This window comes from Lathyrus oleraceus, chromosome 1 (assembly GCF_024323335.1).
Source record: "Lathyrus oleraceus cultivar Zhongwan6 chromosome 1, CAAS_Psat_ZW6_1.0, whole genome shotgun sequence".
Classification (NCBI taxonomy): domain Eukaryota; kingdom Viridiplantae; phylum Streptophyta; class Magnoliopsida; order Fabales; family Fabaceae; genus Lathyrus; species Lathyrus oleraceus.
Genome location: NC_066579.1, coordinates 382,575,601 through 382,593,780, shown reverse-complemented (window position 1 = coordinate 382,593,780; position 18,180 = coordinate 382,575,601). Strand labels below are relative to the sequence as shown.

At 35.5% G+C, this 18,180-nt stretch overlaps 1 protein-coding gene across 1 annotated transcript; it reads left to right on the top strand.

Annotated features, from left to right (window-relative positions):
* The first annotated feature begins 17,001 nt into the window (after window positions 1-17,001).
* LOC127108483 (uncharacterized) lies at window positions 17,002-18,180 on the top strand. Its single transcript, XM_051045960.1, has one exon. It carries the CDS (start codon window positions 17,002-17,004, stop codon window positions 18,178-18,180), a length of 1,179 nt encoding a protein of 392 aa, XP_050901917.1.

The window sequence follows — 18,180 nt, the reverse complement described above, 5'->3', positions numbered from 1 at the left end:
GGAAATTATAGACAGATTGTTTTAATTTTTAAAAAAAATATATTATTAAATTATTAAAAATGATTTAAAAATATTAATGATATTTTTATTTCCAACAAAATATTAAAATTATTTTTATAAATTGAAAGATTTGTTTTAATATTTTATAATAAAAATATATATTATTTAAGATTAAAATTTAATCAAAATTATATTTTTTTATATTACAAAACTATTTATAAAAAATTATTTGAAATTATTTAAAATTTAAGTAACTTTTTAAAGTTTTAATATTTAAAAAGACTTATAATATCTAAAATAATATTTTGAGAATAATTATTAAAAAATAATTTTTTATTTTAAGTTATTTTTTTACTTCAACATAAAAACTTTTTTAAACAAAAATATTAATTCTATAAAAATCATTTAAAAAATATTTAATTCCAATTTTGGTCTTCATATTTTCTTTCTTTTTATCCCTTATTTTAAAATTTAATATTTTGGTATTTTTTAAGTTTTTTTTATTTTAATCTCTCATCTCATTTAAATGTTATTTTATATGCCATGACAATTGAATTGATGAGATGGAATACATTACGTGAGACAAGTGATATTTCTTCTATTTATAATTATTTTTTATTTTAATTATTATTATTATTATTATTATTATTATATTTATTTAAAATATATTTATTTATTTTAAATTAAATTATTATGAGTTAAAAAATAAAATAAAGAAAACCTATAAAATATATTTATTTTAAATTTAATTATTTTTTATTTTAATATTAATTGATTATCATTCCTCTTCTCCCCTTCAATACACATCTTTATCCAAATCTAGAAAATTCAATCACCACATCCAAAAAAAAATAACCTAACTAAAAAAATAAACTCTTTTAAAATTTAAGATTGCTCTATTTATTGACTGGATTTTTTACAATTGACCGTTTAAAATCTTCTTGTTCTCGTCGTCCTTCTCCTTGAAGAAGCTCATGGAAAGTAAACGACGTCGGTGTCGGACTTTGTTGGAAGTTGCAATTACTTTGAAGCTCTTATCAAAAAGATGAGAAATGGTTGTATTTTTAAATTGGTAAAAAATTAATAATCGGTATTGTGAATTAATTTCCTTTTTCTCCTTCTGATACATTTTTGTTATTTCTTCTCAATATATTTCATTACCTAAATCTCAACTCAATTTCATTCAACACCAATTATACTCGTAAAAATTGATGAACAAATTACAACAACAAACCTTACGATGACAGTTTCAACTCGATCTAACTCAAATAGTAATGGAAATTACCAACAACCACCACCACATCAAGGTTTTAAGGAGAAATTGAAATCCATAACACTCTGTTAGGAACAACACAAGCTCTCGAAAATTGTTCTTACAAGTCTCAACAAGAAGAGAATGTTAATTTTAATGTTTACTGGAGTAGACATTCTAGGTACAGATTGGAGGTATGAAAATGGATATGGAGTGGATGTAAGAAGACTAATGGATTTTTGAGAAGAACAAACACAATCGAAAAGAAGAAGATGAACGTTGAAACTCGAACGCAATCTGAATGCTCATGTTGAACCTTGAAGAGGATAATGGAATGTCGAATGTCAATTTCTAGGATTAATGTGTTGGCGACGAAACAATGGAACACTTAAAGGAAATGAAACATAGAGTTCATGTTTTTGGGAAAGAAATAATGAAAGCTGAGAAGTCTTTGTACATGTATGTTGTAACACCATAAATCCTGAAACTTATATAAAAATAAATACACAATAATTTATGGTGTCACCAACGACAAACGTTCAAAAACACATCAAAATATTTTTTTAACTACGCGGCGTAAAAATATTTTATAGCAACTTCATAAATAAAGTACTGAACTCCAAAACAACAAAATCAACACCAACATAAGCATAACAACTCTCATCCCTGATGTTACACGATCAGAGCACTAAAAAACAACTAATGTATAATAAAGCGATAATAAAGAAAATAAAGAGTAGCTCCAACAAAGTCACCTTCCATACACAGTAGTAATGCTTACACCTAATTATCTGCAAGATGTCCATGGGAGATAACATGAAGCAAAAGAGTGAGAAACAACATTTAATATGAACAGTGTAAAGAATGTGAAGGTAGAGAAATATACAATACATGTTCAATACATAAATCAACATCTTCAAGGTTTCACACTCATTCATAACAACATGTACAATCATCAGATGTACGCATTATTCACAACAACTCATTAACTATGTCAAGTATTCTCAACCAATCAACAACACCATGAATAATCAATTACATATGCAAACATGTATGCAATATACTCCACAACTGACTCATTATGCATGTGGTACCATTCATGTATCCATCTCGCTCCTACATCCCTACCATATGACCAGAGCATACCAAAATCGTTATTATCACTGTAAGTAACACTTCACTAATTTCCATCTGGAACCAGCTACTCGCTCTTGAATCCATACCACTGAATGAAAGCACATCAAAACTGGATTGAAGCTCGTACACCATGATGCATGACTCTCAATAATATGCATAATCACCAAAATAATCACCAAATTAATCACCAAAATTATCACCAAAATAATCACCATGCATTTATCACCATTATGCACAACATCGTTCTCAATATGTAACAATTAATCAATGTTATGACAATTAACAAACAACACCATACAACAACACCTCATCCAATGTGTATTCACCTAACATCCAATCATGTTAAATCATTATAACATTAACTCATCATTAGATAAACACAATGATTCACTAATTAATTATACATGTCATCACGTACATTCCTACATTGAACACACGAGTACAAATCAATTGTCTCACTAAATACTATATGAGGTAGTTCTGCGCATTAGCTTTCCACACCTCAAACGACACCTCATTTAGACCTACGAAACTAAAGTTATGGTCAAAATCGTTGGACAATGCAACATAGATCAAAACATAATTTTTTCAATATTTGGCATATAACAATCGATTGTCACAGGATGATAATTGATTTTCATCTAGAATATTTTTATTCTAACTTTTCCAAAAATCAAGTTTTGAAGAAATACAGTCGATTAACTGAATATGACAATCGATTATCATGTTAATTTTTTTTTCAAAAATTGAATGTGTGCAATCGATTGTCATAGGGTGACAATCGATTATCATTGATAAAATTTTTAGAAAAACTCAGTTTTAACGTATGATCTTCACCGCCTTCATCCCTTATTATTCATAAACCATCCTATCTAAATTTTTTATATTCAATTAACATATGACATGGAATTAATAATACACCATGTTATCACAATAATCAAACATCTTACACCTATATCCATCATGATTCATGGCAATTTATACAATTACATCAACAATTTCACTAACAATAATATTCATGATCAAAGCATTTAAACATCAATGGCAAAAATTTATATATGCATAAACATGATGATTCAAGCATGTTTTCAGTCACAAAGTCACATATACAAACAAAATCAATCATCAATTTTTAGATTTCTAACACAACAATAATTCATCAAAAACATAATCATACAACCCTAATAAGAGCAATGACTTCTCTTCTCTACCCTATCATGCAATATACTCATAGTGAAAGTCGTTTCTCCTCACTTACCTTAGATCTTTCAGCAACAAGTCTCTAATTAGAAATTGTTCTTCCCTTCTTAAGTCTTAGACTTGTTCTTCTCACTTTTCCTCCAACTCTAAATTGCACATACTGTAAAACTCTCTCAATTCTCACACTCGTCTATTTATAAATAAACATAATTCTTCCATTTAAACATTTCCCTTACTACCCCCAACGTATCATCTAAATCCCCTCATTACCCCTTATTTCTCTACTAACTCCTATTTTCGTTTTAATTTTAATTTTAATTTTAATTTTAATTAATTTCTAATATAAGGCCACAATTTTCTATTTTTATTTATTTTTAGTATTAATTAAAAATACTAATATTCTAATTTCTAATTATTGCTAACTATTCTACCAAACACCAATATTCTCACCACATTCTACCAATACCATTACATCTCGTCAACACATATAATCACATAAATTTATATTAACTAAACACCTAATCACCAAATAAATACATAAATAATTCAATCAAATTAATAAGCGAATTTGAGGTGTTACATATGTCAATTTTTTAACCTTTCCTTTTAAAAATAAATGAATAAGTTTTTAAAAAAAGCATTAACCCAAATAAATATGAAATAAAAAATTGATTAAGAATAAAAAATAATTATGAATGATGCGGAAATTGTTTTTTGTCACTTAAGTCATGTCACATCATCAATTCAACTAACATGCCATGCAAAATGACACTTAAATGGGATGGGGGACTAAAATAAATAAATAAATAAATATTAAAAAGAGTCCAAAATTCTGGATTTTAAAATAGAGGAATCAAAACTAAAAAAACAGGGGATCAAAGTTGCAATTAAGCCTAAAAAAGTTGAAATAAAAAATCCTTATAATAATCTCACATGACTTATATCAAAACAAAATCAACCTCCCCTCTATTTTCAAGCTTCACATACCTCCTTTCCCGTTACAATCCGTAAAGTTTCTTCTAAAAACAAAATAAATAAACTTCTAGTTCCTTTCAGTAACATTCCTTTATCTTCTTCGTTTTTCTCCTTCAATTATCACTGACGTTGATTTTTTCTCTTTCGTCAACACTCATCGTTATTTTTGTTGGTTCTTGCACCATCATTCTTCTTATTTTCGGTTGCTTGTGTAGGTGTTATGGTTCTTTTGACATGCATCATCGTGTTTACGTTCTTAGTGTATGTGTCACCATTCTTGTTTATGTTGTATGTGTCATCGGTATTACCGTACGCGTTATCGTTCTTGTTGTATGTGTCTTCGTTCTGGTTGTATGCAATGTCTTATTGTCGTATTGTTATATGCACTGTCATTCTTATGATACTCATTGTTGTGTCGTTGTTTTATTGTGCATATCGTCATTATTATGGTACTTATCGTTGTTATCATTATTCTCATCATCGGAAGTGTCATAATCAAGTGTGTGTTTTTATAAATTGTTCAAAAAAAAATTTGATTAAAAATGGTTAGAAACATATATTTACTCAATTTTTAATGTGATTTTATTATTATAAAAATGGAGCTCATAAATGGAAAACAATGGCTATGTTACATGTAATATACCATATACTCTTAAGTACTCTAAATATTGTCAGTTAGGATAAATAAAGTAATCACTGGACTCTTAAGAGATCAATTCTTATTAAAAGAGATTGACATTTATTAATTAGTATTAGAATAAATATTTTGGTAACTTGATTAAATAGTAAATCGGTACTATAAGACAAATCGCATTTGAGATATTTTCTCTCATTTATATATATATATATATATATATATATATATATATGTGTGTGTGTGTGTGTGTGTGTGTGTGTGTGTGCGTGCGTGTGTGTGTGTGTATGTGTGTGTATGTGTGTGTGATAGAAAGAAAAAAAAATGGATAAGCACAAGAAGAGAAAACCAGAAAGAAGAGAAAGAGAGAAAGAAAGAAAAAAGAGGAAAGAGAAAAGAGAAAGAAGGGAAGAAGAATAAGAAGAAAGCTCATGGGAAATCATCATCGTCACCACCCAATCATCTCAAATTCTTCATCATCTTAATCTCTAGAAGTGGGTTTTTAGTTAGTTTAACATTTGGGGAAGAATTTGCATGAAATGGGAAAATTAGGGTTTATGTGTTTTGCTTTGATTATGGAAATTGTTGTTAATACATGTTTTACTTTTTGTTATATATTTGTTTGTGATGACTCATGTTACTTGGTGTTGTTTTGGTGCAACTAGGTGTTATATGTGTCATACCCCAATTTTGTTCGGGTAAGAAAAATCTTTCACCGGCATTCACCACCAGATGTTATAAGGCATAAACTATATCTTAGGGTTTCTCAGCCCTAAGCTACTCCAAACTCCCCATCATTTCTAAAGACACATTCAATACTCACATGATTATTCTAAATAAAACCCTCAGTGACATCAAATTTTCAACAAATCTTTCAGTAGCATTTCATCTGTTAAGATCCTTATACATGACTCAAGAAAACATTTGTTGCATTTGTCTCTTATTGTTGTTACTAAAGCATGGGATGGTATGCGTATTTTGGGACTTATTGGTTAACAAGGCTCATTTTGGTTTATCCATAAGATCTTTTGGTTTTAAAAAAAGGCCCATTCTCATCAACATGTCCATAATTAATATTGCAAGTCCAAAGTGTGGTTCAAATCTCTTTTACACATACTAATCCAAGTCCACTTTCTTATTAGCAAGTATTAAAAGCCCTTTTATTTCTAAATGATCATTTGATTAGCCCAAGTTTGCAAGCCCATTTCTACATCCCAAATATTTGTGCCAAGTCTCAGTCCTTCATAAATATCTAAATTCAAGTTGCATTTTTTGAAACATGTATTTGTTTGTTTTAAGCTAAGGTTAATTGGTGTCAAGTCTCAATCCTTCATAAATATCTAAATTCAAGTTGCATTTTTTGAAACATGTATTTGTTTGTTTTAAGCTAAGGTTAATTATTGGAAGAGACTATTGTGATGGACAATGTTTTAAGGCTCTCATATTTTACAAGACCTATGCGACGTGACCTTTTGTTGGCTTCATAATTGGAGTTGAGCTTGTAATGCTTATGGTGCGCGTTTCATGTTGCTCCTTTAATGATTATTTAAGACAATAATAAACATAACTAAAGGGCAACCATTTGTGAACGTCCATTTTTATTTCATTGTGGCCCAAACAAGTTTTCAGCAAGACGTTACTCTAAAGTTTGGACATTATAATTAATTACTCAAATAAGGTCTTAAGCTAAAACCATACAATATGTTACAGACAGTCCAAAAAATAACACACATTATCCAAAAGGCACAAAACGTTAAAATTGAATAAACTAGATTATGCTGCTATTGGAAACAGAGTCCTCAAAGAAGTGAACTGCCCAAGACCGTCGTTTAGGCCAAAGCACCCTAAAATCCAACCTTCCCATAGAGCTGGCGCATACTTCTTTCCTCAGTTAGGGTCATTTCACTTGTGTGACCTGCAAAGAAATCAACTTGAGTCAAAAGTCTCATCAATAAGTACTTAAAAAACTAAAAAATAACGAATAATTTGATCAATACAAAGCTTTGCATAGAGAACCAACATGAACACCCAAAAAGGTATTTCACTACAAGCTCAACAACAATGAATCCACAAGATAATAATCCAACGAAATCTGGGATGAAAAAGTAAACCTGACAAGTTATCTCAAGACTTAATAAACTCATCATGAAAAAAAGAACATATATACCCAGAGAACATGACATTAAAAGAGGGGACGACGGTAAATCAAAAGGAGGATAAATCAAAAATATTTTTTTCCATTGAACAAAAAGATTAACAACGTGAAAGAGAGGTCAAGAGCAGAGGAAGACGAAGAGGGTGAATTGTGAGAAGGAACTTATCTGGAAACGCCGCGGAGAAGACATCGTCGGCAACCCACTTCCGGTCGAGTAAATTTCCTCTTCCTCATTCACTTTAAATACTTGCACCATTTTTTTCATCTTGATGAGCCGATCAAAAGCCCCATGTCAATTGCTTAAAAATTCCGCCGTTGAGGCTTCATTTGTAGACTTAGGGTTTCGACTTTGATTGTTGATGCTTATTTGTTTTTTGTGGTTGTTGGCTCGAGGAGAAGGTTTATGGAGTTTGGTTTATGAAAATCTCTATTTAGGTTTTTAGGGTTTCCGGTCCAAGGCCTTATGTTAACCTTTTGTGGTTTTCGTGACTGGATCTGTGATCACGATGTTAGAATAGGTGGGGTTAGTGTTTGGAGTGTAGGGTTTTGACGTGTTTTGGTCGGAGAAGAAGGTGGCACCGCCGTGAGTGGCCGACAACCACCGTCTTCTCCGATGAATATGGGACAGTGAAGGGTGGCTTCACTTGCAGAGCTTAGGAGCTCTGAAGTGAAGAGAGAGAAAGTGAATGGCCAAATGAAATATTTTATTCCGTTTTCATTTTTAAATGAATGTTTTGGGTGGGCGCATGTGCGCTAGGTGGCTTCTTCTTGGAAGGCCACGCCTGGGTTAACCTTGGTCAACCAGGAAATCCTGTGTGGACTCCCCCACAATCCCTTATCATGCATCGCTATCAGATCTCACCATTTCATTTGACCAAGTCAGATCTATGAATCTGACGGTCAATAGCGTCCGTTGGAGGTCAACAAAGTTGACCAGGCTCCGCACCTCCTCCCTGTGATTTTGGGCCTCCGAATTGGGCTCAAAGACACTTTTGGCTAATTAAACCCCCCTCGTTATTCTGTAATGCGTCCAGATTTGGGTTTCCCTCACTTTAAGCCCATTTTCTTTTTATTTTTTGCTTGTTCATTTATTTGCTTTATTTCATTTTTTATATATACATATAAAATATATATTAGAGTATTATTGCTATAAAAAGTAATATTTTTATTTTACTTACTTAACTTTTATTTTAATGCTTTACTTGTTAATTGAAAATTAATCATTATTTCAATTTGTAGAATTTGTTTGAGATATCATCTTGAATGTGCTTGATTAAACTCACTTGTGTAATTCCTAAGTTCGTTTGAACCATGATTTAAGTTATATTTTCATATTGACCTTCATCCCATAATCGCTCTAATTGTTATATTAAATCATTTAAAAATTTCATACTTCTCGATTCAATGTCGAGCCCATTTTCAACACCTTTTGTAAGTCGATCGCTTTTAAAGCATCGCCATCAACCTCACATGGCTTACTCTTGGGCTTTCTTACAATGAGACCTATTCGATTTTAATTAATCGATTATGTCATACGGTGAACTGACTTTGTGTGTTTTTGCTTCGGAAAGCAAATGTCGCGGTTAGCAAGAGTCGCCACCGACTTTTCTTTTATCCCATAAGGAAAGGTGGAAAAGAACAGGAAAGACCTTAATTAGATTTTGGGTTCGGGAGGTACATTATACAAAGGGAAGGTGTTAGCACCCTTTGTATCCATGGTTATCCATGGGCTCTTAAATGCTTGATCACTTATATTTTTCTTGTCTGAAAAAGTGTTTATGAATTGCTTAAAAAATGTTTTGAAAAGAGAGTTTAACTTTGTAATGATTCTTGTGCGAATGTATACAAAGTATTTATCTCGTTTAATTTTGAAAGCGATTTAGAAAAATATAACTTGGCAATGATTCTGGTACGAATGTATACCAAGTGGTGATTTTCTAATAGATGTTTTGAAAAGTGTGGGGTGTGAAAAGTATTTTTAAATTGTGATTCAACATTTAAGAGTTATACCTACCCAAGGTCTTTATGGGCATTTCCTATCCTTATGAGGGTAAAATTGTCCTTACTATTGAGCAATAAGTAGTTTTATCCTGTGGATGTAAAAGGGTCATCGTAGGGTCCTCGATTGGTCATTGAAGGCAACATTCATAAGGATACCTTAGCATTCGGAGGGACGATCATCATTTAACCGTAGGCTACACCGAAGGGTCATCGAGGGACAAAATCATATATTCGAAGGCAACATCCGAGGGACTATGATTTATCGGGACATGATGATTTATTCGAAGGGTCTTTGCTAAGTGTATCCCCACATTCGCGGGACATGACCGTAATACCGTAATACCGTAATACCATAGGGTAACAAAGAGAGGTCCAAGCTCACATATTCAAAGGCCATATTTTACCATCAATTAGGTAATTAGGATGAATCTCCACATTAAAATTAATACATTAAAATCAATTAAGTAATTTAGGGTGGATCTTCACAATAAAATTAATACATTAAAATCAATTAAGTACTTTAGGGTGAATCTCCACAAGGGTATCCCACAAATAAAGTGGAATACCTATCAAGCTACCTTTTCCGGGGGTATGTGAACCTTTACAAAACTCAGCAAACATGTCAGAATACCAAATCAGGGTGCAATCGAGAATTACACCACAAAAGAAATCACAACAGTCATAGGGTCAGGTAAACAATGCATGGCTATGATAAAGCATGTCAGATGAGCAAAAATCAGAATAGAAAAGTCGGCGACTGTCACGTTCGCTCCTGCCTCGCCTAGCGAAGGCTTAGCGAATACTCGCTACATGCTCGCTTAGCGATGTGCTAGCGAGCGACTGCGGATCCTGGTTTTGACAACAGTACAATCTCAGCCAATTTTATGCCTTATGGCATCCATTATAGAGATTATATGGTTAAACATTCCAGATATTCATACATACTTAAACTCACACGCAAAACTTAAGATATTTTTATAAATTCAATCATAATGTCATATGCAAATTAAGAACCTAAAGCGGTAATAGCAATGCAAACCTGTTGGCAATTGAATTGCAACCTTGAATCGGCAAATCGAATTGAATTGGGCGGAGGTAACCTTGATGCGGCTGAGTTTCCTTCAGGGTTTCTTTTAGGGTTGCTCTGAATTCTCAGGGTTAGCCTCCAGGGTTTGCCGTCTGTGAGTGTTTGCCTTTCTCCTCCGTTTCCGTTCTGTTTTTTCTCCTCTCCTTTTCTGACTGAAGTTGTGGTATTTATAATGCTCTTTTTATGACCTAATGGGCTCAGAATGAAGCCCAGAGTTTTCTGGTATTCGCAAGCTTCGCTAGGCGAGTGGCGTAGCGAAGGGTTCGCTAGGCGAAGGAATTGCTCGCCTAGCAAGCAAACCAGCTTAGGCCATTTTCTGAATTTTGTCATCTGTGTGCTGGGTCCTTGTCCTTTTAAGATCAATGTCTTGAAAAATAAGTTGGAGTGCCTTAGAAATGCCTTGTAATATTAGCGGGCAAATTTTGGGGTATGACAGATTAGATGAACTATTCACTAAATAAATTCAACCCATTCGTAAACATAAATTTTAAACCTCGATCCAACATCGAATATTCTTTATTAAAATTAAAATTAAAATACTTAATCACAATTAAATACTATTTCATTTAGAAATGAAAAAAGAGTTGGTTTTGAGTTTTCAACTCCTCACCTCGATTCTTTGAATACGAATTCTTTTACTCGGCTAGTTGAATAATCGTCATTTCTAATCCACTTAAGCACAAACAAATCAAATCCTTTTATAACAAGAAACCAAAAGGGGGATAACTTTGAGTCTTCAATTTTTTCTCCACGACTATTTGAATACAAATTCTCTTACTTGGTTAGTCAAATAATTGTCGTTCCTCTACAAACTTCCAAACCCCGATTAAATCAAATTATTTTCACATTAAACAAAAATAAAAAAGAAGATGACTTTGAGTCTTCAACTTTTCTCCTCAATTGGTTGAATACGAGTTCTCTTACTTGGTCAGTCGAACAATTGTCATTCTTCTACAAACATACAACTTAATCAAATCATTTTCATAACAAACTATACGAAAAAGGAGAAGGTTTTGAGCTTTCAACTCCTCTTCTCAAATGCTTGAATATGAGTTGTTTTACTCAGTCATTCAAGTACTTGTCGTTCATTCTAAAATATGCCAACCATATACAACCTTATTTTCATAAATATTCAGATGAAGCAGAAAGCGGTCTAGAGTCTTCTATTCCTTTTCCCGATTATTAGGATATGAGTTGTCTTACTCGATTATCCGAGTATTCGTCATCCATTCAAAACACCTTAATTATTATCAAACCCTTTCTATAATTAAAGATGAAAAAGAAAGTGGACTAGAGTCTTTTATTCCCTTTCCCGACTATTAGGATACGAGTTATCTTACTCGACTATCCAAGTAATCGTTAACCAACCAAAAACATCTCAACCAATCAAAACATCCAACATATTAATCCATCTTGTCACCCCCGTGTGACCAAAACTCTTTTAAAAAAGAACACCATTTAATCCTTTCTAATGCGCATAATAAACTAGTGCTTAAGCCTCCGTCGAGAGTAGACAAGCCAACGTTTAGCCTTTAGAACGCAATCTACGCAGTTGTTCATAAAAGACACCAACCAACCGTAGTTCCCTGAACTACGAATGCTCTGACTTCCTTATTGCACCATAAGGATACGTAGGCAGGAGATTGTTGTATCTTCACGAGCACACTAATAAAAAACCCCCCCTTTCCCTTTTTGAGGTTCCCATCCATTTCTATTTTCAATATATTTATAACCCGAAGATAATAAACAACATAAATTAACACTCAAAACGCAAATTAGAAGTAAAAGGTTCCCGTTGAGTACAACAGGCGTGAGGGGTGCTAATATCTTCCCCTTGCGTAATCAACTCCCGAACCCGGATATGGTTGTGACGACCATTATTCCATTTCCTAAAGGTTTTATCGATATTTTCCTATTCCTTCATTAGGATAAATAAAGTTCGGTGGCGACTCTGTTCGAACATAAATTTTTCCGCGACCATCGCGAGGAATCGTATTTTTCGAGATGCGAAGATGGCGAATCTGCTGGGGAATTAGCTCCAAGCAAAAGAGAGTGAAGCCTAATTTAGCTCAGTTGGTGTATTGTGTGTTAATTTTGTTTATTTGTTTGTTATTTATTTTGTTATTATTATGATGTCATAATTATTGTATGGTGTTTTATTGGCTATGTATTATTGGGTTTCTCTGGTTAGTGATACTTTGTGAGATAGGCTTTCCACCCGAGTCTGAGAAAAACCATAAGATTAAGTTGGTGGTTGCATAGTGGACGCCCACAAGGAGTCTTCCTTGTTGGGAAGATACGAAGACCCCGCCTAGAGGAGATTCTCTTGAGATATTATTGCCCGACGAGTTTTCGTTATGATGATAGTATTCTCAAGTTGGATCAATGACTATAGGGACCTTTTAACCCATTATATCCGGTGGTTATGTAGTATTTACCTGAAAAGTCCCAGACTTATTGGGTTAATACGAAAGCCCCAATCAGATAAGATCCCTTGGGCGTACTGCTACCTTACAGTAGTATTCCTAACCTCGATCTATGACTCTGAGAACCTCATTAGAACCTTGGACTCGAGAGTTGTGTAGTATGGACCCACTAGGAGTCTTCCTCTTTGGGACCATACGAAGGCCTCACCCAGACGAGACTCTGTTTGGGGATGTTATTGGCGGATGAGTTTTCTTCATGACAATAACCTTCCTAAATAGTGATTGATGACTTTGGAAACCTCTTAACTTTAGCATCCTCCCAAAAGGGTTTTGTTTAGTAACCAAGGATACCCACTCTCACGGCATGTATGTTGACCTACCTGTGGCATGCATAACATCATTCATAACATGACATTCATATTATTTTATTTCCAAGGAATCTGAGTGTCATAAGTTGCAGGAATTCAAGAAGCATGGAATCAAGCAAAAGAAACATTTACTCTTTCAAGTTTAAAGACCCCGATCTAAGGAGCTTACGTGACTTGGTCTCTCAGATGCACCCAGTGTACAAAATCAACTTTGGGAAGAATCATGGCAACCTGCTCAGCATCCTCAACCAACGAGTGGACCGTACAACTTTAGTCACTCTGGCTCAATTCTATGACCTACCTTTAAGATATTTCACATTCCAAGACTTCCAGTTAGCACCAACGTTGGAAGAATTTGAGTATCTTGTTAGGATTCCTATGAAGAACAAGCCACTATTTGAAGGGATAGATGAATCTTTGCCCCTTGAGATCATTGCTAGCACGCTTCACATGGATGAAAAGGAAGTAGAGGCTAACTTGGAGACCAAAGGTAATACCAAAGGATTTTCGCTAAGCTTTCTCTTGGAAAGAGCTCATACCCTACTAAAATCATAAAGTTGGGACGTGTGTTACTCTGCTATTGCGTTGGCCATCCATGGCATCGTCCTGTTCCCAAATATGGATGGTTTCATAGACATGGCTGCTATTTGCGTTTTCCTTACTGGAAACCCAGTGCCCACCTTGTTAGATGATGTTTACTATTACACGAGCCATAGGTACACCAAGAAGAAAGGAATGATTGCTTGTTGTGCTCCTTTATTATATCAGTGGTTTCTAGAACATCTTCCAAAGACAGGTGCTTGGGTTGAACAGACAGATGTTAGTTGGCCTCAGAGATTGGGATCGCTCTGATCCGAAGATCTTTCTTGGTATTCCAAAGAATACATCAACATGGACATCATATTTGGATATGGAGATTTCCCTAATCTACCACTTATTGGAACTCAAGGATGCGTGAATTCTAACCCGGTTCTATCACTAAGACAGCTTGGCTACCCAATGGAAGGCCCTCCAGAGGCAATGTCTTTGGAAGCTTTTTTGTTGCTTGACTTTGGGGTCGAGAATCCTAGCTTGTTCCAACGAATCAGAGAGGCTTGGAAGAATGTCAATCGAAAAGGGAAGGCTGATTTGGGGAGAGAAAATGTGATTACAAAAGAACCATATTTTCATTGGGTAAAGGAAAGGGTGGAGATGATCAAAATGGCATTCGTCATTCGGACACCTGTACCTTTTCCTGAACCTAAGCTCACCCATGTCCCTATTGAAGAAGTGGAGGAACTCAAGACCACCATGGCAAAGCTAGAAAAAGAGAATGAAGAGTTGAAGATAAAACTCCAACAAATCATCAATGAGAAAAACACCATGAAGTGGGAGCTTGAGAGAAAGGATGCACATCTTCAGGCACATGTAGAAAAGTTCAACAAAGAGGAGCATAAGAGGAAAAAGATCAAAGTGGGACTAGAATAAGTTGACCGTTGTCTAGATACTCTTAAGGGTCAATTACGACGAGCTCAGAAAGAATGTCAAGACAATGAGCGTTGGTGGCATCTAGCCACGAAGGAAAACAAGACAATAAGAGATACACTTGGGGCTCAAATAAAAGAACTCACCATTTCTGTTCGTCATGCAAAGGCTGAAGCAGACCAAGAACGCCGACTCAAGAATATAGCCACCGAAGCTTCTAGGGTTTCATCCATGATATGGGAGGAGAAGTGTCGAGAAGTAAGAGACGCAAAAGAGTCTGCCAGTTATTGGAAGAACCAGCTAGAGTCATTACACCAAGACAACTCCATATGGTTGAAGGAGCGAGAGTATGTGATTGAAGATTATGAATCCTTTAAGAAGACCATAAACTTCTTGCAAGGAGATAGGGATAAGTTTCGTACAAAGCTCGATGGGCTAGTGGGGTTCTGTAATTAGGCGGCTAAAGAATTACCATGGAAGTTAAGAGACGCAATGGAAGAGTTGAAGGAAGATAGCACTCCTTCAGCCATAATCAGTTTCATTTTGCTTTGTAAAGGGTTGCTAAAGCGATTCAAGGAAGAACTAGAAGATCTCCAAGCCAGAAAGCCTGCAGTTTAACTTTCCTATGTCTTATATTTTGTTCCTTTGATAATGTATTTTGAACTATGACCTTTTTGGACCCTTATGTTATGTACTTGAATGAATGACGTTTAAAAATTACTTCATTATTGCTATTCTAAGTATTTCATGTTTCTCTGAATTGCTAAACAACTAATTGAACTCAAATGATTCCTTGAAAATAAAATATGCATAACATCCGCATCTTCATTATGCATCATGCTTCATAACAATTCAAAAAAAACTTACACAACCTTTTTACCCTTTATCCAGCCACACTAATCAACACCGATACGAGACGCGAAGCAACTACAAGATGACGTTAGAGCAAGTGGAGGCTAACCAAGTTACCATGAGGACAAACATCAATACGATCCAAGAGAAAATGGATCAACTGTTGGAGACAATGCTCGCAATTGCCCAAAGAGAGAGGGTTATGGATGAAGAAGCCAGGGCAAAAAGGAATGATAGCACGCCAGGTTTGGACCCCCAAGACGAGAGTTTCGTCCCCACCAAGAAGATATTGGTTCATATACCAGTAGGAGGCAAAGGAGATGGGGATCATGCAGAGCCTTCTGATGCGTCTACTCATCATGGATCCGAAATTGGAGATGACTCGTACGATGCTTTCTATGTGCCTGATCAACCGAAGCCTAAGATACTTCCAGATCCTGCTGTAGATAGGCTTCGTACCCTGGAAAAGAAGATCAAAGCTATAGAGGGGGATAATATCTTCAGCGCCTCCGCCATGAACATGCGTTTGGTATCAAATTTGGTCATCCCAACTAAATTTAAAACTCTTGATTTCGAGAAATACAGAGGACAAACTTGCCTAAGAAGTCACCTAGTAATGTACTTCAGGAAAATGGTTGCTCATACCGAAAACAACAAACTGCTTATACATTATTTCCAAGACAATCTAAGTGGAGCGTCTCTAAGATGGTACATGAGTTTAGAGCAGGGACGGATTCAAAACTGGGAAGATTTGGCTGACGCATTTCTCTGTCAGTACAAATATAACTTAGATATGGCACTCGACCAAATGCAGTTACAATGGATGGCCATGAAAGAAAGTGTGTCATTTAAAGAATACGCCCAACGATGGAGAGAGTTGGCTGCTTAGGTAGAGCCACCATTGTATGAAAAGGAAATGACTGGAATATTTGTGGACACCTTGAAGGAACCATTCTTTGATAGATTAGTGAGTAGTGCAGCGTCTGACTTCGCACATCTAGTCACAATCGGAGATCGCATAGAAAAAGGGTTAAGGGATGGAAAGATTCCAGGAGCTGTGGCAGCCCCTAGCGCACCGAAAAAGTATTCCGGAGGCTTCCAGAAGAAAAGAGAAGGTGAAACAAACGCTATATCTAGAGGCTATAAGGGGAAGCAACATGCTTCATATGGCTAAGTCGCCGTCGTGGTACCCATACCCTATCAACAACCAATGCAACAACAACAAGTGTATCAACCACAACATCAACAACATCGTCAACAGCAAAACGCCGCGCCACCAAGACAATTCAAGCCAAGGCCTCCAAGAAGGCAACTCGATCCTCTACCAGTACCTTATAGCAAAATATTACCATATCTACAAAAGGAGGGCCTTCTAACATTAAGGGAGCTAAAACCGGCTATTTTTCCATATCCACCCGGATATGATGCTAACGCCCATTGTGAGTTTCACATGGGAGCACCCGGTCATACCTTGGAGAATTATGTTGCATTTCAAAATCGTGTACAAGACTTGATCGAAGCAAAGGTTGTCTCTTTCACTCCAAGACGCCCAAACGTGAACACCAATCCCATGTCAACACATAAGGATGCTTCCGTCGGTGCCATTGAGGAGAGTGATCAAGGTAAATTGATCCGTAAGGTTGAAGAGATTCAAACCCCTATCGCCAGGATAAGAGCACAATTGCTGAAGAGTGGTCTAATCCCGGAGGAGCTAGTTGCTGAAGAGAACAATAAAAAGTTAAGGAATTTTATACAACAAATGCTGGATCAAGGCGAGTTACAAATAAATCGTCGTGTCAAGAGCAAGCGCCAGGAAGAGATAGCCGTGGTGGACATCCCTTATGATGAGGTTAATGTAGAAATACCTATAAGCCCATTGGTGATAAAGTTTCCAACACCGTTCGCGTATGAATATGAGAAGGCGGTCCCGTGGATATATCAACCCAGAGCTTTTAAGCAAGGGCAGGAAGACCAACCTTTGATGATCAGTGAACCAAACGTCACCTCGATTATGGGGCCGGCAGGAATGACACGTAGTAGCCGAGTGTTCGCACCAAGAACTGCTGATCCTTCTGCAAAGGCTAAAGGGAAGGAAGCTGCTGTTCAGATCCCCGTCCCTAATCAAGAGATTCAAGACATGCACTTGTCTCCTAAAGCTACAGTCACACGTGAAGAGGCCGAGGAATTTCTGAGGATAATCAAGAAGAGTGATTATAAAGTGGTGGATCAGCTGAATCAAACACCTTCAAAAATCTCCATGTTATATTTATTGCTCAACTCAAAAGCACATAGGAACTCGTTGTTGAAAGTATTGAGCGTCGCACATATCACAAAAGACATAACGATAGAACAGTTTGACGATGTGATAACTTGTCTGACCACTGGAAATTTTTTGGGTTTTAACGATGATAAACTGCCAGTCGAGGGAAAGAACCATAACAAGGCCCTACATATCTCCCTGAAATGCATAGACACTATACTATCAAGGGGGTTAGTAGACACAGGTTCCTCGCTGAATGTCATGCTGAAGACCACTTTGACAAAGCTGCCAATGGAAGGGATAAGTATGAAGCCTAGCATCCTAATTGTAAAGGCATTTGATGGCTTAAGGCGAGCAGTGATAGGATAG

What these genes read in the sequence shown, in the direction of transcription:
- LOC127108483 (XM_051045960.1), top strand. Translation starts at nt 17,002, where the DNA reads ATGGGAGCACCCGGTCATACCTTGGAGAATTATGTTGCATTTCAAAAT.